General features: G+C 41.8%; 2 protein-coding genes across 3 annotated transcripts in view; one reads left to right on the top strand and one right to left on the bottom strand.

Moving 5' to 3' along the window:
- LOC311110709 (glutamate dehydrogenase, mitochondrial-like) overlaps positions 1–18,813 on the top strand; it is a 49,292-nt gene extending 30,479 nt beyond the window's left edge. The window contains exons 4-13 of the mRNA XM_084153266.1: positions 3,357–3,420; positions 4,294–4,388; positions 5,494–5,673; positions 8,705–8,842; positions 9,089–9,226; positions 9,609–9,689; positions 10,403–10,526; positions 15,952–16,043; positions 16,743–16,805; positions 17,642–18,813. Coding sequence (XP_084009392.1) covers positions 3,357–3,420; positions 4,294–4,388; positions 5,494–5,673; positions 8,705–8,842; positions 9,089–9,226; positions 9,609–9,689; positions 10,403–10,526; positions 15,952–16,043; positions 16,743–16,805; positions 17,642–17,761 — 1,095 coding nt within the window. The 3' untranslated portion in view covers positions 17,762–18,813. The remainder of the gene's footprint in view (positions 1–3,356; positions 3,421–4,293; positions 4,389–5,493; positions 5,674–8,704; positions 8,843–9,088; positions 9,227–9,608; positions 9,690–10,402; positions 10,527–15,951; positions 16,044–16,742; positions 16,806–17,641) is intronic.
- LOC311110712 (uncharacterized protein) lies at positions 17,839–21,996 on the bottom strand. 2 transcript variants are annotated; one of them, XM_084153269.1, is made up of 3 exons: positions 21,790–21,996; positions 19,699–19,965; positions 17,839–19,430 (listed from the first exon to the last, which is right to left on the bottom strand). In XM_084153269.1, exons 1-3 carry the CDS (start codon positions 21,857–21,859, stop codon positions 19,369–19,371), a joined length of 399 nt encoding a protein of 132 aa, XP_084009395.1. In that variant the 5' UTR covers positions 21,860–21,996; the 3' UTR covers positions 17,839–19,368. The 2 variants fall into 2 exon arrangements, with proteins under 2 accessions (XP_084009395.1, XP_084009396.1); XM_084153270.1 differs by having other exon boundaries at positions 17,876–19,430; positions 19,699–21,054; positions 21,790–21,928.
- Positions 21,997–24,661: the final 2,665 nt, after the last annotated feature.

Raw genomic sequence — 24,661 nt, 5'->3', positions numbered from 1 at the left:
ACCTTGTGGAGTTGCAATGATCATGAGAACGGGGAGAAATCAGCCCAGAACTACATGGGAGGATCTTGTCAATGATCTCAAGGCAGCTGGGACCATAGTCACCAAGAAAATAATTGGTAACACACTACGCCGTGAAGGACTGAAATCCTGCAGCGCCCGCAAGGTCCCCCTGCTCAAGAAAGCAAATATACAGGCCTGTCTGAAGTTTGCCAATGAACATCTGAAGGATTCAGAGGAGAACTGGGTGAAAGTGTTGTGTTCAGATGAGACCAAAATCGAGCTCTTTGGTATCAACTCAACTCGCCGTGTTTGGAGGAGGAGGAATGCTGCCTATGACCCCAAGAACACCATCCCTACCGTCCAAACATGGAGGTGGAAACATTATGCGTTGGGGGTGTTTTTCTGCTAAGGGGACAGGACAACTTCACTGCATCAAAGAGATGATGGACGGGGCCATGTACCATCAAATCTTGGGTGAGAACCTCCTTCTTGGAGAAGATCTGCAAAGAGGAGTGGGACAAAATCCCTCCTGAGATGTGTGTAAACCTGGTGGCCAACTACAAGAAACGTCTGACCTCTGATTGCCAAAAAGGGTTAGTACCAAGTACTAAGTCATGTTTTGCAGAGGGGTCAAATACTTATTTCCCTCATTAAAATGCAAATCAATTTATAACATTTTTGACATGTGTTTTTCTGGATTTTTTTGTTGTTATTCGGTCTCTCACTGTTCAAATAAACCTACCATTAAAATTATAGACTGATCATGTTTTTGTCAGTGGGCAAACGTACAAAATCAGCAGGGGATCAAATACTATTTTCCCTCACTGTATGTTTGCATGTATGTATGCATGCATCCATCCATCCATCCATCCATCCATCCATCCATCCATCCAGTCAAAAGTTTGGACACCTACTCATTCAAGGGTTTTTCTTTATTTTTACTATTTTCTACATTGTAGAATAATAGTGAAGACATCAAAACTATGAAATAACACATATGGAATCATGTAGTAACCCAAAAAGTGTTAAACAAATATATTTTAGATTCTTCAAAGTAACCATCCTTTGCCTCTGACAGGTTTGCACACGCTTGGCATTCTCTCAACCGGCTTCACCTGGAATGCTTTTCCAACAGTCTTGAATGCTTTTCCTTCACTCTGCAGTCCAACTGATCCCAAACCATCTCAATTGGTTTGAGGTCGGGTGATTGTGGAGGCCAGGTCATCTGATGCAACACTCCATCACTCTCCTTCTTGGTAAAATAGCCCTTACACAGAACTGGAGGTGTGTTGGGTCATTGTCCTGTTGAAAAACAAATGATAGTCCCACTAAGCAAACCAGATGGGATGGGGTATCACTGCAGAATGCTGTGGTAGCCATGCTGGTTAAGCGTGCCTTGAATTCTAAATAAATCACTGACAGTGTCACAAGCAAAGCACCCCCAAACAATCACACCTCCTCCATGCTTCAAGGTGGGAACCACATATGCGGAGATCATCCGTTCACCTACTCTGCGTCTCACAAAGACACGGCTATTGGAACCAAAAATCTCTAATTTGGACTCATCAGACCAAAGGACAGATTTCCACCGGTCTAATGTCCATTGCTCATGTATCTTGGCCCAAGCTAGTCTCTTCTTATTGAGAATTGCAGCAATTCGACCAAGAACGCCTGATTCACGCAGTCTCCTCTGAACAGTTGTTGTTGAGATGTGTCTGTTACTTGACATTTCTGAGGCTGGTAACTCTAATGAACTTATCCTCTGCAGCAGAGGTAACTCTGGGTCTTCCTTTCCTGTGGCGGTCCTCATGAGAGCCAGTTTCATTATAGCGTTTGATGGTTTGTGCAACTGCCCTTGAAGAAACTTTAAAAGTTCTTGAAATTTTCCGGATCAACTGTCTTAAAGTAATAATGGAATGTCGTTTCTCTTTGCTTATTTGAATTGTTCTTTCCATAATATGGACTTAGTCTTTTACCAAATAGGGCCATCTTCTGTATACCACCCCTACCTTTCCACAAAAAATTCCACAAATTAACTTTTAACAAGGAACACCTGTTTAATTAAAATGCATTCCAGGTGACTACCTCATGAAGTTGGTTGAGAGAATGCCAATAGTGTGCAAAGCTGTCAAGGCAAAGGGTGGCTACTTTGAAGAATCACTTATTTGGTTACTACACAATTCCATATGTGTTATTTCATAGTTTTGATGTCTTCACTATTATTCTACAATGTAGAAAATAGTAAAAAATAAAGAAAAATCCTGGAATGAGTAGGTGTGTCCACATTTTTGACTGGTACTGTAGTTGTAATTTATGTTGAAATTATATTGATGTAAGTCAGGTTAATTTTATGTATTTTGGTTGAAGTTTTACCCTAATTTCTATGTTTTACAACTCTGGTTGAAATTAGATGAAAACAGAACTGGTTGACTTTTTTCAAATCCAATGTATTTTCCACTTTGATTCTGCGTCACAATACGTTGACAAATTACATTGAAACAACGTTGATTCAACCAGTGTATGGCCTGTAGGAAGGCTGCAGCATGTCTTATTATGTGGCCATTCATTCGAGTGTTTGTTTTAGCAGCGATCGGAACAAGGATGAGGACATATCTACCTTCAACTTTGACCCCAGAATTAGCTGAGATTACTACTGATTGGAAACAAGGAAGAAGGAGACATATATCATTATGTCTTTCTCATAAATACAAAATATGCATAACCTGCACTTAATAAAGTTCATATTTAAATGTGCAAATAAAAACGTAATTAAGTGCATGTTGGACATATTATAGCAGAAGTTATTAAGATGTTGAATACCTTATATCTAAATGAATAGATCACACTATTCAATGTTCCATAGAGCTCTGCACAGGAAGCTGTTAGTCAGTGGGCTCTCCCTCCACTTCCTGTAGCTAGCCCAGCACTGACCCGCCCTGTCTGTTGCCAGTGGCCCTAGGGCTCCATTAGGCTATGGGGGAGAACTGCTGAGCTATCAGCTGGTCGACATCATGACCGGGACATTTCCCCCTCTTCTATCTGCTGGGCTGATGGCTCTGAAAGAGCAGGAGTTTTTTAGTCCCTTGATCCTCCTGAGCCAAATGTATAGTCCTTGAGCCAGGTGGATGAGTGTTTCACCTTCAGTGTTCATTGAATAAGTTAAAGTAATCCAGCTTTGACATAGTAGTATTAACCTACCTGAAGCTGATGTTGCATCTCAATATTTGAGAATTATATTCTATCACAAAGCAGGATGTTTTTGTGCTGTTATAGAAGAGCCTTTACTTATTTGGTCTGACTTTACAGCCAGTGAAATATGCAATGCCATTTATCATACTGTTATGCTCTGCCTGCAGGACAATGAACTGGAGAAAATCACCAGAAGATTCACCATTGAGCTGGCCAAGAAGGGTTTTATTGGTGAGTAGTGTCTGTGTTCAGGGAAACATTGAAGGCTGCCGGTGAAAATGTCTGGCAGTAATGTGTATGTCTGCGTGAATACATGGTCCCCTGGAGTGGGGGAGGGGGGGGTCTGCCTTCCACTTAGCCCATACCAACACAGGCAGGGTTTCATGAGCCCGCGGCGCAACACAAACATAAATAACCATGATGAGAGAGGGGTTAAACAGAAGGCTTGACAAGGGGAAACTGTACACCAGAAAAAAGCTAACACAAAATAATCCACCAAATATTATTTGGGGATGTCAGAATTAAATAAGCAGTGCACATTAACTTCACGTTCTTTGTAACAATGCACTATCACTCCCAAGGACCTCCGCTTGTTTAAGAGTTATTTTAGGGTAATGCTTTGAATGTTTGAAGTGCCCGTGACCTGACTTCAGGCCTTTGTAGGGGGTTTCTAGCCTGACAAGTCCAGTGTTTAAAAAGGCAAGAATGGCACTCTATCTCTCTATATGTTATTCAAAGCCGTAAATGTCGTCCACATGGTCACTAAATCAGGAAGGTGTCAGACTAGTCAGAGGAAGCCAGTTATTAAAAGGCATTCCCCAACATTCTTCCATAGGGGGATGAGGTGACTGTTTGTATAGCTACATGTCTTGGTTACACGTCATGTGACTAGACTATCTACAGTACACTGCAATAGCTTCAAAGTGGGCCATGAGTGCCTCTATCTAAATACAGTTCTACTGTTTCACACCAATATATTTAGATGGGTAATCATGTGTTTCAGTATGAGTTTGTTGTTGGTGTATTGTTTGTTTATTTACTGAAGGCATTTTTTGTTATCCTAGAAGTTCACTTTAATCTAAATGATTTTCTTTCCCCTGTCAGGACCTGGCATTGATGTCCCTGCCCCTGATATGAGCACTGGAGAGAGGGAAATGTCCTGGATCGCTGACACCTACGCCAACACCATGGGCCACCATGTACGTGTTCCCTGTATAAACTCACTGCCCTCTCCCACAATAGACAGTTTCCACCAGCACATCCTATCAACTAAGTTAAACAGCTTTTAACAATTACTGTAAACCACTTAAATGAAGGAAAATGTCATATATAGAACTTTCTCAGCTGTTCCTCTGCTTGGTATATTTTATCACCATGAATCTGTTCGTCTTATCAACCTTATAACCAAGCAACTATGTTACATGACCACAGACCACAAAGCAGAACTGTGTACAGTAGCAAGTGGTCAAGTGATAAGTTATTCTGTGTGTATACTAGCCATCCCTATTGACTTTGCTGAGTAAATATTTCCAGTATGTCACTGTGTTTTTCCCTTATCCCTTTTGTTGATTTGAGTTTTTACACAAAGTTCTGCTGGACTTTTATATGACCCTTATTTTCCTGTCATTAGGATACTGTTCCAATTCTACTGAAAGACAAAGCTCTAGATTCCATTAAGTTTAACTGTCTCTTGCTGTATGATGCTTATATGTTTTGTTGATTGCCAGGGAGGAGGTTAGGGAGCATCTCAACTGTACACTGGAATTTACCCTATAGCCTAGTCATAGAAGTTGGCCTCAGGCTAAAAACAGCACTACAGAGACAGGTGCTCTTGTCCTGTCAAGGATTAAGTTTGTCACAGTTTGAGGACAATGCTGTGCTGTGTCCATGCAGGCCTCATGGTTAACTCCCTGTCTTCCCATAGCAGTCATTAATGACCTTACTTTATCAAGACGTTTAGTCTGATTCATGTTCTTCTCAGAATGTAGACTGAAGATGTTATTGTGTAGTGTGTTGGCAATTTGGCCTTGCCAAGTGCATGTTGGGACTTTTTTGGCATTGTCTTCCAATTAGACTAGTTTCTGGGTTATATTGATGTTATTATTGTAAAAAGCCTTATCTTTATCCCTCGGATGATTTTGTCTCCGGTACATCCCAAAATGTGTCGACTTCACCATCCAGTGAGCCTCTTACAAGGTTGCCAAAATACGTATAATAAAATGGCCGTCTGCTGCATTTGTTTGCTTATGTGAAGTTGCTAATTCCACCACTAACAAACCACACGTTCCTCTCCTCTGTGTCCAGGACATCAACGCCCATGCCTGTGTGACTGGTAAGCCCATCAGCCAGGGGGGCATCCACGGCAGGATCTCGGCCACCGGGCGTGGAGTATTCCACGGCATCGAGAACTTCATCAACGAGGCGGCCTACATGAGCCAGCTGGGCCTGAGCCCCGGCTTCACCGACAAGACCTTTGTCATCCAGGTACAGACACAGCACTTATTGATTAGGAATGGCATTTGATTTACTTTCATCAGGTATCAAAGCACTTTACAGTGTATGGGGGGGGTGTCATTATAGTAAGAGGTATGAGTAGGGTTGCAAAAATTTACAAAAGTTACCGGAATCTTCAGTCATTTTGGTAATTAATTGGAAATCTATGGCAATCTATTGTGACTTTGGTCAATAATTAGACATTTTAGACTTGAATAACTTGTATTCATATAGTATTCATTTATTATATTGAACAAAAAATATAAAAGCAACATGTAAAGTGTTGGTCCCATGTTTCATGAGCTGAAATAAAAGATCCCTGAAATTTTCCATACGCACAAAAAGCATATTTCTCTCCAATTTTGTGCACAAATTAGTTTACATCCCTGCTAGTGATAATTTCTCCTTTGCCAAGATAATAATCGTGTGGCATATCAAGAAGCTGATTAAACAGCATTATCATTACACAGGTGCACCTTGTGCTAGGGACAATAAAAGGCCACTCTAAAATGTGCAGTTTTGTCACACAACACAATCGTCTGAGACCAGCCACTCGGACAGCTGATGAAACTGAGGAGTATTTCTGTCTGTAATAAAGCCCTTTTGTGTGGAAAAACTCATTTTGATTGGCTGCCCCTGCCCAGTCATGTGAAATCCATAGATTAGGGCGTAATGGATTTATTTCAATTGACTGATTTCCTTATATGAACTGTAACTCAGTAAAACCGTTGAAATTGTTGAATTTATATTATTGTTCAGCATATATCTGTGCCCATGTTGTCCATTAGTTTCTAGTAGATAGGCCATATGGTTCAAGAGAAAATAGCCTAATTAATGAAAGAAAGCATCTAATCAACAATGGCATTTTTTCAATTAACTCTGCAACTCTTCCAACTATTGACTGTCACACATTGACGGCAACAAATACATATTGACATAGTAAAATACATTAAATTGTGTAAATAAAAAATGATATAAAGGATATTTTATTCTGAAACCCTCATATTAACCACCAATGGTACTTACTAAGTTGATGTTTTACAGCATTGTCATTCAATTTTATATTTTAAAATCATCTGATTTAATTATTTCATATATTATACATGTTATAAGGCCCCACAGAGGGCCAGAGATGATTGCAGACACCTGTGATAATCTGAAGTAGCCAAAAGGCCCAGTAGATGTGATGGATTACATACAATCCTTGAAAGATACCAACATTCTGGTAGTTTACTGGTAAACTTTGAAAGTTTCCAGTAATACACCCTCCCTTTACAACCCTAGGTATGACTCAGCACCTAACAGCATTTTCTGTTAGGGAAGCATTGCTTACTGCAGAGTATGCATCTACTGCAGCACTGCTTATATATCTACTGAAATACTGTACCTTATGACACTGAGACCAAGCATTGGGCCTTTATGTTAAACATACAGTGGGGTCCGGAATTATTGGATCCCTTGATAAATCCGAGTAAAAAAGACTGTATAAAATACCTCTATCCTGCAGTCTTGTAATGTAATTATTGAAATGCCATTAGGAAAACATCTTAGACCAGATTTAAATTAGTCCAAATGTATTTTTTTAAATGAGTCTGTAATCTAACTCATCCTTATCCCTTTAAATTCATACCTAATCAGCAGGCTTCTGCTTGCCTAGAAAGACTGAGGGAGGAACTGTTGCCTGTGATCTAGGTTGCTGACTGGTGTCTTTGTATTGGCAGCTGTAGTAGTTGAGTTGCCTACTTTCCTCATGAGTCCATAAAATATAAATACCTGAGTTATGTATGAATATGTTCCCGATGTTAAAAGGTATTGGAATATATATACAGTGAGGGGGAAAAGTATTTGATCCCCTGCTGATTTTGTACGTTTGCCCACTGACAAAGAAATGATCAGTCTAATTTTAATGGTAGGTTTATTTGAACAGTGAGAGACAGAATAACAACCAAAAACTCCAGAAAAACGCATGTCAAAAAAATTTATTTTAATGAGGGAAATAAGTATTTGACCCCTCTGCAAAACATGACTTAGTACTTGGTGGCCACTCCTTTGTTGCCTTGGCCGTGTGTTTTGGGTCATTGTCATGCTGGAATACCCATCCACGACCCATTTTCAATGCCCTGGCTGAGGGAAGGAGGTTCTCACCCAAGATTTGACGGTACATGGCCCTGTCCATCGTCCCTTTGATGCAGTGAAGTTGTCCTGTCCCCTTAGCAGAAAACGTGTTAATTAAAATGCATTCCAGGTGACTACCTCGTGAAGCTGGTTGAGAGAATGCCAAGAGTGTGCAAAGCTGTCATCAAGGCAAAGGGTGGCTATTTGAAGAATCTCAAATATAAAATATTTTGATTTGTTTAACACTTTTTTGCTTACTACATGATTCCATATGTGTTATTTCATAGTTTTGATGTCTTCACTATTATTCTACAATGAAAAAAAATAGTAAAAATAAAGAAAAACCCTAATGTATTTTACTATGTCAGTAGGTGTGTCCAAACTTTTGACTGGTAGTGTATATATATATCAAGCTGGGAAGAGGTCTTGCTCAGAAACACCTAGGCAAAGTATTGTGTTAAAGGATACATGCACACTGCTTGGTTGTGGTCAAATCATTATTTTTGGTTAGAGGTAGCAACATTAGAGGCTACTATAGAATGTTACCCAGGATGTTGGTATATTCCCTAAATAGGATACATAATAGCTTGTTAAATGTTGATGTATGGAGGACTGTCCTCCCACCTACAGTAGAATAGTGTTACAGCTAATTACAAGCTGTACTGGTCGGAGGCTGCAGCATGTGTTATCATTATCATAAGTGAACCATAAACCCACTGGACCAGAAGACACTACACTACTCATGAACAAGAACAGAATCATAAATGTGCATTCTGTACATACAAGCAGGAACAGGCTTAACAATATGTGACTTACAGAGCACTCAGGTCAAAAACAAAGGTTCCAACCTATGTTATTTTTTTGTATTTTATTCTGAAACATGTCATTCTTCTTTCTCTTTTCCCAGGGTTTTGGTAACGTTGGCATGCACTCCATGCGTTACCTGCACCGTTTCGGGGCCAAGTGTGTTGGTGTTGGAGAGATGGATGGAAGCATCTGGAACCCCAATGGCATCGACCCCAAGGAGCTGGAGGACTACAAGCTGGTTAGTACACAACTCATAGCTACAGTCACTAACCTGCAGGTCGACCTCTCTCTGGCTGTTTCATGCCCATGTAGAGAGCACAGTCTAAGGGTGCCACCTAGGGGACGTACAGTCTTCCTACACTCAAAGTCCTCCACAGACATACAGCCAACATCCAAGTGGCTCCAATGGCAAACCAGGATACACTTTGGTCCTGTAACTGTATGTCTCTGTCTCATTGTCTTTCTCTCTCGTTCTTCTCACCAGAAACACGGCACCATCGTGGGCTTCCCCAACTCCACACCATACGAAGGCAGCATCCTGGAGGCTGACTGTGACATCCTGATCCCCGCCGCCAGCGAGAAGCAGCTGACCAGGAATAACGCCCACAAAATCAAGGCCAAGGTCAGAGTTCAACAATCATGTCCAGACCAGCAGTCACTCTTATTACACATTTTACATTACATTTTACATTTTAGTCATTTAGCAGATGCTCTTATCCAGAGCGACTTACAGTTAGTTAGTGAGTGCATACATATTTTATTTTTTTCATACTGGCCCCCCGTGGGAATCGAACCCACAACCCTGGCATTGCAAGCGCCATGCTCTACCAACTGAGCTACACGGGGCACACTGAGTAATGTGCAGTGATTCCACATTTAATGCAGGCTAAAGTTATACACAATCATCACTGACCTCTATTGAACCTCACTAACAGTAGGAACATGTTTGTGGAAAGCTGGATTTGGTATGTATAGTGTATTTAAATCGTCTTTTGTTTTTCCAGATCGTTGCTGAAGGAGCCAACGGCCCCACCACCCCTGACGCTGATAAGATCTTCCTGGAGAGGAATATCATGGTGATTCCGGTAAGAGGCTGTATGCATATTTCAGACTGCATATTCATTTTTTCTCCACTTTCGCAACTTGTAGCAGGTTCGATTAGATTCTGTTGGTCCTGGAGACCTAGATATTTTTAGGGCCGTTTTCACAGACCCAGATCTAAACAAATTGGCCTAGAAGTAAGGCCAGGGCCCGTGTCCACAAAGCATCTCAGAGTAGGAGTGCTGATCTAGGATCTGTCCATACAATTACAATCTTATTCATTATGAACTTAAAAGCCAAACTGATCCTAAATCAGCACTCGTACTCTGAGACGCTTTGTGGATACTGGCCCAGATTCTGACTTGGTAAGTCTACATTTTACATTTACATTTTAGTCATTTAGCAGACGCTCTTATCCAGAGCGACTTACAGTTAAGTGAGTGCATACATTTTCATACTGGCCACCCGTGGGCTACAGTGAAGACAGGGATTTCATGAACATTGATTAGTTGGATTGTATACCTCTGGTCTCCAGAGTCTGACTCCATTTCTTTGAATGGAGATTAATTATAGTCCAGGAATGCATATTATATTATTTATTTTAAACTTTTGTTTAGAAGTCAATTTTGTGCAAATAGTTGCTTAATCTGTCTCAGTGTAACTTACTCTTTGACTTCACAGCTCTTGATTGCCTGTTTGTTACAGCATAGCTGTAATGTTAGTGTTTGCAAACTAGTCCACCATGTCTTTTATTCAGGACATGTACCTGAACGCTGGTGGAGTGACTGTCTCCTACTTTGAGTGGCTGAAGAACCTGAACCATGTCAGCTACGGTAGACTGACCTTCAAGTACGAGAGGGACTCCAACTACCACCTGCTCAGTAAGTCTGACACTTCCCAAACCGTAGTGACGCACTCGCTCCTGCTAGTTCAGTCTACTCTCTGTTATGCCACATAAAGATGTATTTTGTTTATCTTGTATTATGCTAAAGTTGTATTTATTACTGTAGTTCAAGCATTGAAATCTTTAATTACTTCCCTATGTCAAGGGGGGATAATTGTTAGAATGGGAATGAGGACTATTTGAAATTTCATAAATCATTGGCTGCTTAACCACAATGTTTTTTTTTTTTTACAGCTGTGACTTACACATTTAATATTTTTTTGACTGCACAGTATAATATAATATAATATGCCATTTAGCAGATGCTTTTATCCAAAGCGACTTACAGTCATGTGTGCATACATTTTTACGTATGGGTGGTCCCGGGGATCGAACCCACTACCCTGGCGTTACAAGCGCCATGCTCTACCAATTGAGCTACAGACACACACACGAAATGTCGCTCACAACAAAGGGAACTAACAAAGAAAATCACTGACAAACAAAACGGAAACAGGTAGGTTTTAGGAGGGGTTCTCAAAGACACTCATGGGGCTGTCCACCAAAAGTTGACTAGCAACAAGAGTCTGGATCCTAGTCTGGTCCTCTGTAGCTCAATTGGTAGAGCATGGCGCATGTCCTGCTGGAAAAACCAATCCTCAGAGTTGGAGAACAATGTCAGAGCAAAAGGAAGCACATTTTCTTCCAGGACAACCTTGTACGTGGCTTGATTCATGCGTCCTTCACAAATACAAATCTGCCCGATTCCAGCCTTGCTGAAGCACCCCCAGATCATGACCGATCCTCCACCAAATTTCACAGTGGGTGCGAGACACTGTGGCTTGTAGGCCTCTCCAGGTCTCCGTCTAACCATTAGACGACCAGGTGTTGGGCAAAGCTGAAAATTGGACTCGTCAGAGAAGATGACCTTACTCCAGTCCTCTACGGTGCAATCCTTATGGTCTTTTGCAAACCTCAGCCTGGCTCTTCTTTGCTTCTCATTGATGAAGGGCTTTTTTCTAGCTTTGCACGACTTCAGCCCTGCCCCTAGGAGCCTGTTTCGAACCGTCCTCGCCGTGCACTTCACCCCAGCTGCCGTTTGCCATTCTTTTTGTAGGTCACTTGATGTCATCCTACGATTGTTGAGTGACATTCGAATGAGTTGGCGGTAATCCCGGTCAGTAGAGAGTCGTTTTCGCCCTCTGCCGGTCTGTAGCTTTGTTGTCTGCTACTTGACCTTGTTCTTATGAACCACGGTCTTTGAAATTTTAAGGATGGAAGCAACCTGACGCTCACTGTATCCTTCTGCCAGTAAAGCCAGAATTGAACCCTTCTTTTCCTCACTCAAAACATTCCTTTTCAACTCTTTCGGCATGGTCAATAGTTATTTTTTGATTTAATATTACTTTTGAGGTACTATTAGCACTGTTTTTGCCATCCAGCTGGTCCTATTGTAAGAGGATAGTGATGACCACAACAGTGGTTTTTATACTTTTCCTCCTTAAATAAGATTTGGTTCATGTGATCACATAATCAGTACCTAATTCAGTAGAATGAGGTGTGCCTGTGTTGGAATTCAACAGACACTGAAATGGAATGGCTGTCATACATGTAGAGATGCTGATTTAAGGAAAATTTGCATTGGTCTCTTAATATTTTCCACAGCTGTGTGTGTGTATATGTATGTGTATATATGTATGTGTATATACAGTGGGGAGAACAAGTATTTGATACACTGCCGATTTTGCAGGTTTTCCTACTTACAAAGCATTTAGAGGTCTGTAATTTTTATCATAGGTACACTTCAACTGTGAGAGACGGAATCTAAAACAAAAATCCAGAAAATCACATTGTATGATTTTTAAGTAATTCATTTGCATTTTATTGCATGACATAAGTATTTGATACATCAGAAAAGCATAACTTAATATTTGGTACAGAAACCTTTGTTTGCAATTACAGAGATCATATGTTTCCTGTAGGTCTTGACCAGGTTTGCACACACTGCAGCAGGGATTTTGGCCCACTCCTCCATACAGACCTTCTCCAGATCCTTCAGGTTTCGTGGCTGTCGCTGGGCAATACGGACTCTCAGCTCCCTCCAACGATTTTCTATTGGGTTCAGGTCTGGAGACTGGCTAGGCCACTCCAGGACCTTGAGATGCTTCTTACGGAGCCACTCCTTAGTTGCCCTGGCTGTGTGTTTCGGGTCGTTGTCATGCTGGAAGACCCAGCCACGACCCATCTTCAGTGCTCTTACTGAGGGAAGGAGGTTGTTGGCCAAGATCTCGCGATACATGGCCCCATCCATCCTCCCCTCAATACGGAGTCGTCCTGTCCCCTTTGCAGAAAAGCATCCCCAAAGAATGATGTTTCCACCTCCATGCTTCACGGTTGGGATGGTGTTCTTGAGGTTGTACTCATCCTTCTTCTTCCTCCAAACACGGCGAGTGGAGTTTAGACCAAAAAGCTCTATTTTTGTCTCATCAGACCACATGACCTTCTCCCATTCCTCCTCTGGATCATCCAGATGGTCATTGGCAAACTTCAGACGGGCCTGGACATGCGCTGGCTTGAGCAGGGGGACCTTGCGTGCGCTGCAGGATTTTAATCCATGACGGCGTAGTGTGTTACTAATGGTTTTCTTTGAGACTGTGGTCCCAGCTCTCTTCAGGTCATTGACCAGGTCCTGCCGTGTAGTTCTGGGCTGATCCCTCACCTTCCTCATGATCATTGATGCCCCACGAGGTGAGATCTTGCATGGAGCCCCAGACCGAGGGTGATTGACCGTCATCTTGAACTTCTTCCATTTTCTAATAATTGCGCCAACAGTTGTTGCCTTCTCACCAAGCTGCTTGCCTATTGTCCTGTAGCCCATCCCAGCCTTGTGCAGGTCTACAATTTTATCCCTGATGTCCTTACACAGCTCTCTGGTCTTGGCCATTGTGGAGAGGTTGGAGTCTGTTTGATTGAGTGTGTGGACAGGTGTCTTTTATACAGGTAACGAGTTCAAACAGGTGCAGTTAATACAGGTAATGAGTGGAGAACAGGAGGGCTTCTTAAAGAAAAACTAACAGGTCTGTGAGAGCCGGAATTCTTACTGGTTGGTAGGTGATCAAATACTTATGTCATGCAATAAAATGCAAATGAATTACTTAAAAATCATACAATGTGATTTTCTGGATTTTTGTTTTAGATTCCGTCTCTCACAGTTGAAGTGTACCTATGATAAAAATTACAGACCTCTACATGCTTTGTAAGTAGGAAAACCTGCAAAATCGGCAGTGTATCAAATACTTGTTCTCCCCACTGTGTGTGTATGTATGTATGTATGTATGTATGTATGTATGTATGTATATATATCAGTTGAAGTCGGAAGTTTACATACACTTAGGTTGGAGTCATTAAAACTAGTTTTTCAACCACTCCACAAATGTCTTGTTAACAAACTATAGTTTGTAATTTTTCCAACAATTGTTTACAGTCAGATTATTTCACTTATAATTCACTGTATCACAATTCCAGTGGGTCAGAAGTTTACACACAGTAAGTTGACTGTGCCTTTAAACAGCTTGGAAAATTCCAGAAAAGTATGTCATGGCTTTAGAAGCTTCTGATAGGCTAATTGACATCATTTGAGTCAATTGTAGGTTTACCTGTGGATGTATTTCAAGGCCTACCTTCAAACTCAGTGCCTCTTTGCTTGACATCAGGGGAAAATCAAAAGAAATCAGCCAAGACCTCAGAACATAAATTGTAGACCTCCACAAGTCTAGTTCATCCTTGGGAGCAATTTCCAAACGCCTGAAGGTACCACGTTCATCTGTACAAACAATAGTATGCAAGTATAAACACCATGGGACCACGCAGCCGTCATACCGCTCAGGAAGGAGACGCGTTCTGTCTCCTATAGATGAACGTACTTTGGTGCGAAAAGTGCAAATCAATCCCAGAAAAACAGCAAAAGACCTTGTGAAGATGCTGGAGGAAACCGGTACAAAAGTATCTATATCCACAGTAAAACGAGTCCTATATCGACATAACCTGAAAGGCCGCTCAGCAAGGAAGAAGCCACTGCTCCAAAACCGCCATAAAAAAGCCAGACTACGGTTTGCAACTGCACATGGGGACAAAGATCATACTTTTTGGAGAAATGTTCTCTGGATTGATGAAACAAAAATAGAACTGTTCGGCCATAATGACCATCGTTATGTTTGGAGGAAAAGGGGACGGCTTGCAAGCCGAAGAACACCATCCCAACCGTGACGCACGGGAGTGGCAGCATCATGCTGTGTGAATGCTTTGCTGCAGGAGGGACTGGTGCACTTCACAAAATAGATGGCATCATGAGGAAGGAAAATTATGTGGATATATTGAAGCAACATCTCAAGACATTAGTCAGGAAGTTAAAGCTTGGTCGCAAATGGGTCTTCCAAATGGACAATGACCCCAAGCATACTTCCAAAGTTGTGGCAAAATGGCTTAAGGACAACAAAGTCAAGGTATTGGAGTGGCCATCACAAAGCCCTGACCTCAATCCTATAGAAAATGTGTTGCGGCTGTCTGTTTGCCTTTTGCAAATGTCAAAATACAATCGCAGGAAAAATGTACAGTTTGGAAAGCAAATGCCTACCCCTCAAAAGAGAAGACTGTCTGTGGAACGGCCCTTCTCACACACACACACACACACACACACACACACACACACACACACACACACACACACACACACACACACACACACACACACACACACACACACACACACAGTACAGTGTTGGGCACAGCCCCTCCTCTGTGCCTGGAGATACACAACATTATTGGCAGTCACATTATGCAGAGTTTCCAGGAAGAGGTGGATGCTGACTCTGTCTGCAAGCCATGTCTGACACTCTCGCTCACCCTCTCTCTCTTTCCCGTCTATCAGCAGCATCAGTCAATGAGGCAGTCTCACATTGTGCACATGCATTTTCACACAAAAGCCCCCTCACTCATGATGAGCGGATTAGCATTAGATCTTTATCTGGCTGGTCCTCTTGCATTCAATTATGTAATCCTATGTAGGTGAGTGTTTTTTCATTAAATTGCAGGGGAGGATTGAGCTGGTGTTATGCTTGTCACCGAGTGGGAGGTTTTCTGAGTATTTCAGAAGCTGAATCCATTCCCCAGTCCCATGAGTGGCAAGATTGGGCAATGTTGGAGACATGGTAGAGGGCTCAGAATAGATACAGCTGTGAGTTGCCAATCCCCAAAATGTTTGCAGAAATTGAAAATGTATACCAGATTATTAATGCAAGTGAACTAACTAATCTAAAGTTAGTTCACTTGCATTATGGTTCAGTGAGGATTCATTCAGAGGATTCATATAGACTACTACATATCATCTATTCTAATACATATGAACTGTCTGTGTTCTCGCTCAGTGTCCGTCCAGGAGAGTCTGGAGAGGAAGTTTGGGAAGCATGGAGGAGCAATCCCAGTTGTCCCTACCTCTGAGTTCCAGGCTAGGATCGCTGTGAGTACAACCCTTCTCCCCCTATTATTTCAATGCCCCTGGATTACTTTCCCCTCATTCAAACAATACCCCTAAGATACAGTATTATATACATCACAATAGACATTCAACAGGAACTGTTGATTTTGTTCTCTTGTAATTGCTTGTGTCTCAGTATTCACAAACAAAAACACAGACTCTTGTTGGACAGGAATTTTTTGCATATGCAATATACATAGGACAATAAATGTGTGCTTCATAGGAAAATAACGCCTAATAACACCTAATGTGAACTCCATTGAATGCATTAACCTTGTATGGGACACCAGTAAACAATGCAACCTGATCCTGATGACAGACTATCCCCATAGGGGATTTATCCTGGGAAAAACCACTCCCTCCCTCACGCCACAGTCAAACAGACTCGTTTAGGACAGACTTGTAAAATCAGATACATCCTCTGCTTGCTGATTTCCCCAGACACCATTTTGTACATTAGTCTCAAAGATTCACACATATTACCTTACTGTTGATAAATGAGGCTCACTGAATGACAGACTGGAGATAAATGCTTTGGTCCTGCAATTTCATTATAACCAAGTTTAGAGATATTTCATAGTTAAGCTGCATTTCTCTAGAGATGAGTAATGGTTTAGTTTAGTGGGCTAAATGTGAGCTCTGAGCCCTATTTTCAATGTATTTTCCTCTGTTTGGGTCCAGGGCGCATCAGAGAAGGACATTGTGCACTCAGGACTGGCCTACACCATGGAGAGGTCTGCCAGGGTAAGAGGCTGATTGCTTAAACATGATTATCTGTGCTAAACTGTTCCTCACAGGTACAGAGGTTTTATTGAAAGGAAATACTTTCTTAATCCAACACGAGGTCCTGAGGCATCTTATTAGGGGAAATAAGGTTTTGAAAGTTGAAGGCATCAAGTTCCATTTCTGGTTTACACATCTCATTACCCAAACAGCACTATGCTCATATTGCCTTTTCACTGCTATCTTGCCACTGTTTTATTTTCCCAATGCCAGCTCATAAAAGGAATCCCTCTTGAACATGCATGCGCGTACACACACACACACACACACACACACACACACTCCCTCTCTCACTGGTTTGCTGTGCGTGCGAGCAGAGCCTATGGGTAACTGGAGAAGCCAGGGCTTTGTTAGTCTCATTTGTTAATCCCCAGCTCTGATGCCAGAGAGAGCAGAGATAGCATGAGGATTCAGGCCATTACCGGCTCCTAATCACACGGACAACCCTATACCATTGACACACACTATCTATCCCACAAAAACAGGTGACTTTAATGTCACGTCTGACTGAGGATACAGCAACTGCATAATACAGGGTTACCTATACCGCCTCCCAGGAAATGTAATACTCTGTGCAGACATACTGCATGACAATCTGCTGGTTTATTACTTAGTTATTTCTATACAAGTACACATAAATGTTTTATTATCCTGTGGAAATGGATCACTCCATTGAAAATGGAACAATAGAGGTGTATTGCTGTAGGTAACAAATGGAGAAGGAGAGGAAAATAATGAATACTTGAAGGGAGATTTTATATCTTTGTTTATATTATTTGTTTTCTCTTCCTCTTTAGCAAATAATGCGTACAGCTAACAAGTACAACCTGGGCCTTGACCTGAGGACAGCAGCGTACGTCAACGCCATCGAGAAGGTCTTCAAGGTGTACAACGAGGCAGGTCTTACCTTCACATAGGCGGCACCTCCACAGCCTCTGTCCATCCGAGCAGACCCAGGGCCCCCGCCTCTCCCAGCCTTCATACAACCTTCATAAAATCTTTATATAACGTTCACGACATATCAAGCGTTTACATTTTACACATGACCATTAGCTTTACTCTTTGCATATGTATTACAAGCAAAGCGATACACACGTTATTTTGCATTCTCATATCGTCAAGAGAGCCCACATGTTCTAGATTGCTTTAAAACCAGTTGGGCTGTTATGAAGCTACTGTGTCTATGGTTATTTACGGCAGACCTGGGACCTGGGCTCTGACTAAACGGCAGACCTGGGACCTGGGCTCTGACTAAACGGCAGACCTGGGACCTGGGCTCTTAATTGCTTAATTGCTGTTGCTATATTATTGCTGGTGTACAGCTTTTACGGGCTAGTTCTTTAATGAATTAGTGCTGTGCTTGTTCAGTATCTGTTACGGACCTACTGTTACTTCACTGACAGAGTTTAAGAAATTAGTCAACATAATAGAATGTAGAGCAGAGACACACTAAAAGCCTTAATTGTACAGGTTTCTCCTGTGTTGAAATGGAGAAAGTTAATCATTTTTACCTATACCAGAATGTTCTCTTTCTATTTAAGGTCACCCAATAGGAGTTCAGTGCACTTACAGTATAAAGCAGTACACAATGTGGGCGTCTACGCTATTCAGGATGATATCATAAAATACTGAACATTTGTTAGTAAGCAGATGTATTATATATTACTCTGTTGACATGACACTAAAATGATCAATTCCAGAAGATTGTTCTTTGTTGTTTCTGGTGCTTGCTTGGGCAGCCACAGTTTGAATGTCTTTCTCGCCGTATTCTTCCCTTTGTGTTTAATTTAGAATTTGACCAAAATCAAAATGGTGTTTGTGCTGAATCCTTAGGGCTACTGGAAGGGGAGAATATGTGGGAACAAAATGTTTATTTTTCTTTATCAGGCTTGATTGACTGCTTTGGGATTCTATGTAAGAGAATTTGTATTGCCTTTTCATTGAAAATGAATTAAACAACAAAACGATTGATTGTGTTGATTCAAACCAAACTACTATTCCCGATGGGGTATGTAAAAAATAAAAAAAATCCATGGAGGGAAATCCTGCTTATTTTGTATATTAACAGCTAGTTTTTATATTGGCTGCATAATTCCCACTGTATGTATTTCATCCAACATTAACCTGCTCATAAGGGCATTCAACAGACTTTCGGAATAAATAGTTTTAATTACTTGTCAAATATAAAACATTAACATTACACAATGCAGTATAGGGTAATGTCAGTAATATTCTTCAAAGGCTATAACCATAGGTATGTCAGATTGATTGATCTGTTACCTGAATAGGCTCATTCCTAGCTCCAGATCCATAGGGGATATGTATATCAGTGAATTGCCGCTGGTGAGCAGGGGCATCATTGAGACAACATTGCTAGTTAGGAAAATACACGTAGACAGATGGTAAGCAGGCCAGAGCGGGACGATCGACATGGAGAGAAAGAGAAACGGCTTCAAAGTCTAACTCAGCCGAAGAGACCTTTCCCAAATGACAGCACTTCTTGGTCTGCGTTGCTGTTGTCCTTCTATTTGTTATCTTTCTCGCCAGACATATCTCCTGCAATGTCTCCCAGTAGGTCTGTCAGGTCTGAGGGATAGGCAGAGTTGATTAGAATTAATAGTTAGAAAATTATACAGATGGAGCTAATTTCTTCTGGTCTCTGAACAGCAGCAGCAAAAATCGGCAGCAAAGGTTCTATCAGACGTGGAGAATATACAGGAAATACAACAAAGGCAGTTTTAAAAAATTTCTTCAAAAAGGCACAGAATACATGACGTTTTTACTAAATAATACTATGTAATTTGTACTTCACTGTACTATGTAAGGCATTTAATTATAACCAAATTAGCTTCACCTTTGTCACCTCCTCCGCTACTTGACTCTGTCTTATCCTTGCCAGATACGAGACTTCCGATGCCTCCTCCCTCTTTGCCCTTGTTGCCATCTAATCCTCCAATACCTCCGATACCTCCGATACCTCCACTGCTTCCCCCGTTGGACTCCTTCTTTGAATCATCTCCTCCAACCATGGGCTTCACCTTCTCTTTGCCACTGGTTCCCCCGCTGGACTCCTTCTTCTTTGAATCAAGCATGGTCTTCACCTTCACTTTGGCAGCTTTAGCTGCAAACATCACAAAGTGCACTGTTTAGAAATCTGACCTGAAGCAAATGATACATGAAATTAAAATGAGATTGTGTTATAATATTTGCACCTGACACCCTTCTACCGTGTTTTAAAGTTACAGAAACTGTGTGATATCATATTTGAAGATTTTTCAGAGAAAGCAACATCTGTGTTTTATTGCTTTGGTGCCAGATGCTGACAGCATTGTCTAACAACATTCAAAACCAACATTTCTTAGGCCTACATGTTGTAAATGCCTAGGTAATTACACTAATGCAGCTAGTTCCAAGGATAGCAAAATTGAACAAATAGGATATGTATAATTGAACATAAGTGGCTTAGCTTACTCACAATACAATTCTAAAAGACAAGTACAATATATTGCATTTGTATGCTTCATCGAGTGCTGTCCATATGTGTTTTGGTTAATCAGCACACGTTGATGTTAATGTACCAGTTACAGTCAAATCTTAAATGATTTCTCATCTAATTAGAGTAAATGAGAAACTGAAAAGCGAGGCTCAATCGATTTAAAGCGTGCTGACGTTTACAAAATCTAATTTTAAGTCACATGCTTCGGAAACAACAGGTGTAGACTAACTACTTATGGGTCCTTTTCCAACAATGCAGAGTTAAAGATCAAAAAATAAAAATAGGAAGTGACACGACAAATAAATACACAGTGATTAACAATGACGAGTAAAAATAGCATGGCTATATACAGGGAGTACCAGTACCGAGTCGATGTGCAGGGGTACGAGGTAATTGAGGTAGCTATGTACATACTGTACACTGAGTGGAGAAAACATTAGGAACACCTTCCTAATATTGAGTTGCACCCCCTTTTGCCCTCAGCAGACTCTAAAAGGTATCGAAAGTATTCCACAGGGATGCTGGCCCATGTTGACTCCAATGCTTCCCACAGTTGTGTCAAGTTGGCTGGATATCCTTTGGGTGGGGGACCATTCTTGATACACACGGGAAACTGTTGAGCGTGAAAACCCCAGCAGCGTTGCAGTTCTTGATGCACTCAAACCAGTGCGCCGTTCAAAGGCACTTAAATATTTTGTCTTGCCCATTCACCTGCTGAATGGCACACATACACAATCCATGTCTCAATTTTGTCAAGGCCTAAAAATCCTTCTTTAACCTGTCTCCCCATTTCATCTACACTGATTGAAGTGGATTTAACAAGTGACATCAATAAGGGATCAAAGCTTTCACCTGGATTCACCTGGTCAGTCTATGTCAAAGAATAGGTGTTTGTAATGTTTTGTACACTCAGTGTATATAGGTAGGGGTAACAAAGAGGCTTGAGGAGTGATGGTTTTAAAAGACAAGGCCAGATCCTGATTTACTACAGCTGAAAGAGGAATTCCACTGAGCTGCTTCAAAGAGCGTTACTGTTTTGTATACGCATATCTGAGCACACAGGACAAAGCAGTGGAAAAACAACACACGGAAACAAGTCAGGTCTGTCCAAGCCTTGCAACCGTACTCAAATGCCAAGTTTTGTATGGCAGAGGCACAACTTATGCCAAAGGATTCTGGGTTTTACAAGTAAAGGTCTGAAAGTCAGTTTTATGTTGTGTCTAAAAGTGTATATTTAGAGGAAAGTGAAATTAATCTGTGTTTAATCATTTCCAGCTGCTGCCAGCCTCACTCCAGTTTATGCAAGGTATGAGAGTGAAACTCTGCACAAAAGAACCATACAGAACAAAAGTAAAACAAACTTGTTCCAGCTGTGCGTCACCCCTTTCTTCCCCTCCTCACCCAACCTCATCTGCTCCCCCCTTACCCCATCTCCCCCTCAGGACTCACCTGCCGTATCCACTGCCTGGTCCACATATTTGTCTGCTGAGTTGCCCAAAATGCCTGAGAGGAAAGACATGTCTCTGAACAGTAGTCAGTAGTGTCCCTAGAGCAGTGTGTGTCGTGAGAGAATATGTCGGAGTAGTGTGTGGGGGCAGAGGTGGTCATGGAGTCTTATAGAGGTTGGCATTTTCTGTCCCTGAGCCTACGCCTCTCAGGGCGTTGCTGATTGGCAGATAGGTCAGGGTGTGGTAAGAATGTGTATCTCAGGATGGTAGGTAGGGGGACTGGCTAGACTGGTCACACTGGTTTGAGGATCTGATTCTGAACAGGTGTTGTATTTGCCTAGTTACCTACATACTGTATGTAAATAGATATACTTTCATGACTCATTCAATCTTTCCTTTTTGACTACTTTTATCCAGTGCACCAGAGGGCTTTTAACTTGCTTTTGATAGTGAATTCCCTGACTGCTTGCCTTTCCCCGAATAAAAGGCCTCCTGAGTGGCGCAGTGGTCTAAGGCGCCGCATCGCAGTGCTAACTGTGCCACTAGAGATCCTGGTTCGAATCCAGGCTCTGTCGCAGCCGGCCGCGACCGGGAGACTCATGGGCGGCGCACAATTGGCCCAGCGTCGTCCAGGGTAGGGGAGGGAATGGCCGGCAGGGATGTAGCTCAGTTGATAGAGCATGGCGTTTGCTACGCCAGGGTTGTGGGTTCGATTCCCACGGGGGGGCAGTATAAAAATAAAAATAAATATGTATTCACTAACTGTAAGTCGCTCTGGATAAGAGCGTCTGCTAAATGACTAAAATGTAAACGTAAAAGTAGTGCAGTGATTAGCCTCTGAATGTGTGTGTTGGGGGAGGCTGGGTCTTGGAAACTGGAAATGGAAAGGTTGGAACGCCGCTCTGTCTCCTCCCTCATTAGGAATGCTTGAAAGGCCGGATGACTCACCATAATGATACTCTCACTCTCAGAGATGAGAGGGGACAAAACGCAGTGGCCTGGATACAAATCAAATTTTATTAGTCGCATACACATACAGTGGGGAAAAAAGTATTTAGTCAGCCACCAATTGTGCAAGTTCTCCCACTTAAAAAGATGAGAGAGGCCTGTAATTTTCATCATAGGTACACGTCAACTATGACAGACAAAATGAGAAAACAAAATCCAGAAAATCACATTGTAGGATTTTTAATGAATTTATTTGCAGATTATGGTGGAAAATAAGTATTTGGTCAATAACAAAAGTTTCTCAATACTTTGTTATATACCCTTTGTTGGCATTGACACAGGTCAAACGTTTTCTGTAAGTCTTCACAAGGTTTTCACACACTGTTGCTGGTATTTTGGCCCATTTCTCCATGCAGATCTCCTCTAGAGCAGTGACGTTTTGGGGCTGTCGCTGGGCAACACAGACTTTCAACTCCCTCCAAAGATTTTCTATGGGGTTGAGATCTGGAGACTGGCTAGGCCACTCCAGGACCTTGAAATGCTTCTTACGAAGCCACTCCTTCGTTGCCCGGGCGGTATGTTTGGGATCATTGTCATGCTGAAAGACCCAGCCACGTTTCATCTTCAATGCCCTTGCTGATGGAAGGAGGTTTTCACTCAAAATCTCACGATACATGGCCCCATTCATTCTTTCCTTTACACGGATCAGTCGTCCTGGTCCCTTTGCAGAAAAACAGCCCTAAAGCATGATGTTTCCACCCCCATGCTTCACAGTAGGTATGGTGTTCTTTGGATGCAACTCAGCATTCTTTGTCCTCCAAACACGACGAGTTGAGTTTTTACCAAAAAGTTCTATTTTGGTTTCATCTGACCATATGACATTCTCCCAATCCTCTTCCGAGATCATCCAAATGCACTCTAGCAAACTTCAGACGGGCCTGGACATGTACTGGCTTAAGCAGGGGGACACGTCTGGCACTGCAGGATTTGAGTCCCTGGCGGCGTAGTGTATTACTGATGGTAGGCTTTGTTACTTTGGTCCCAGCTCTCTGCAGGTCATTCACTAGGTCCCCCCGTGTGGTTCTGGGATTTTTGCTCACCGTTCTTGTGATCATTTTGACCCCACGGGGTGAGATCTTGCGTGGAGCCCCAGATCGAGGGAGATTATCAGTGGTCTTGTATGTCTTCCATTTCCTAATAATTGCTCCCACAGTTGATTTCTTCAAACCAAGCTGCTTACCTATTGCAGATTCAGTCTTCCCAGCCTGGTGCAGGTCTACAATTTTGTTTCTGGTGTCCTTTGACAGCTCTTTGGTCTTGGCCATAGTGGAGTTTGGAGTGTGACTGTTTGAGGTTGTGGACAGGTGTCTTTTATACTGATAACAAGTTCAAACAGGTGCCATTAATACAGGTAACGAGTGGAGGACAGAGGAGCCTCTTAAAGAAGAAGTTACAGGTCTGTGAGAGACAGAAATCTTGCTTGTTTGTAGGTGACCAAATACTTATTTTCCACCATAATTTGCAAATAAATTCATTAAAAATCCTACAATTTGATTTTCTGGATTATTTTTTCTCAATTTGTCTGTCATAGTTGACATGTACCTATTATGAAAATTACAGGCCTCTTTCATCTTTTTAAGTGGGAGAACTTGCACAATTGGTGGCTGACTAAATACTTTTTTCCCCCACTGTATTTAGCAGATGTTATTGCGGGTGTAGCAAAATGCTTGTGTTCCTAGCTCCAGCAGTGCAGTATTATCTAACAATTCACAACAATACATACAGATCTAAAAGTAAAAGAATGGAATTAAGAAATATAGTTACATACACTCAAATTAGTATTTGGTAGCCTTTAAATTGTTTAACTTGGGTCTAATGGTTCGGGTAGCCTTCCACAAGCTTCCCACAATAAGTTGGGTGAATTT

The sequence above is a fragment of the Coregonus lavaretus genome, assembly GCF_964263955.1.
Source record: "Coregonus lavaretus genome assembly, chromosome: 36".
NCBI lineage: Eukaryota > Metazoa > Chordata > Actinopteri > Salmoniformes > Salmonidae > Coregonus > Coregonus lavaretus.
This window is presented reverse-complemented; position numbering and strand designations above follow the sequence as displayed.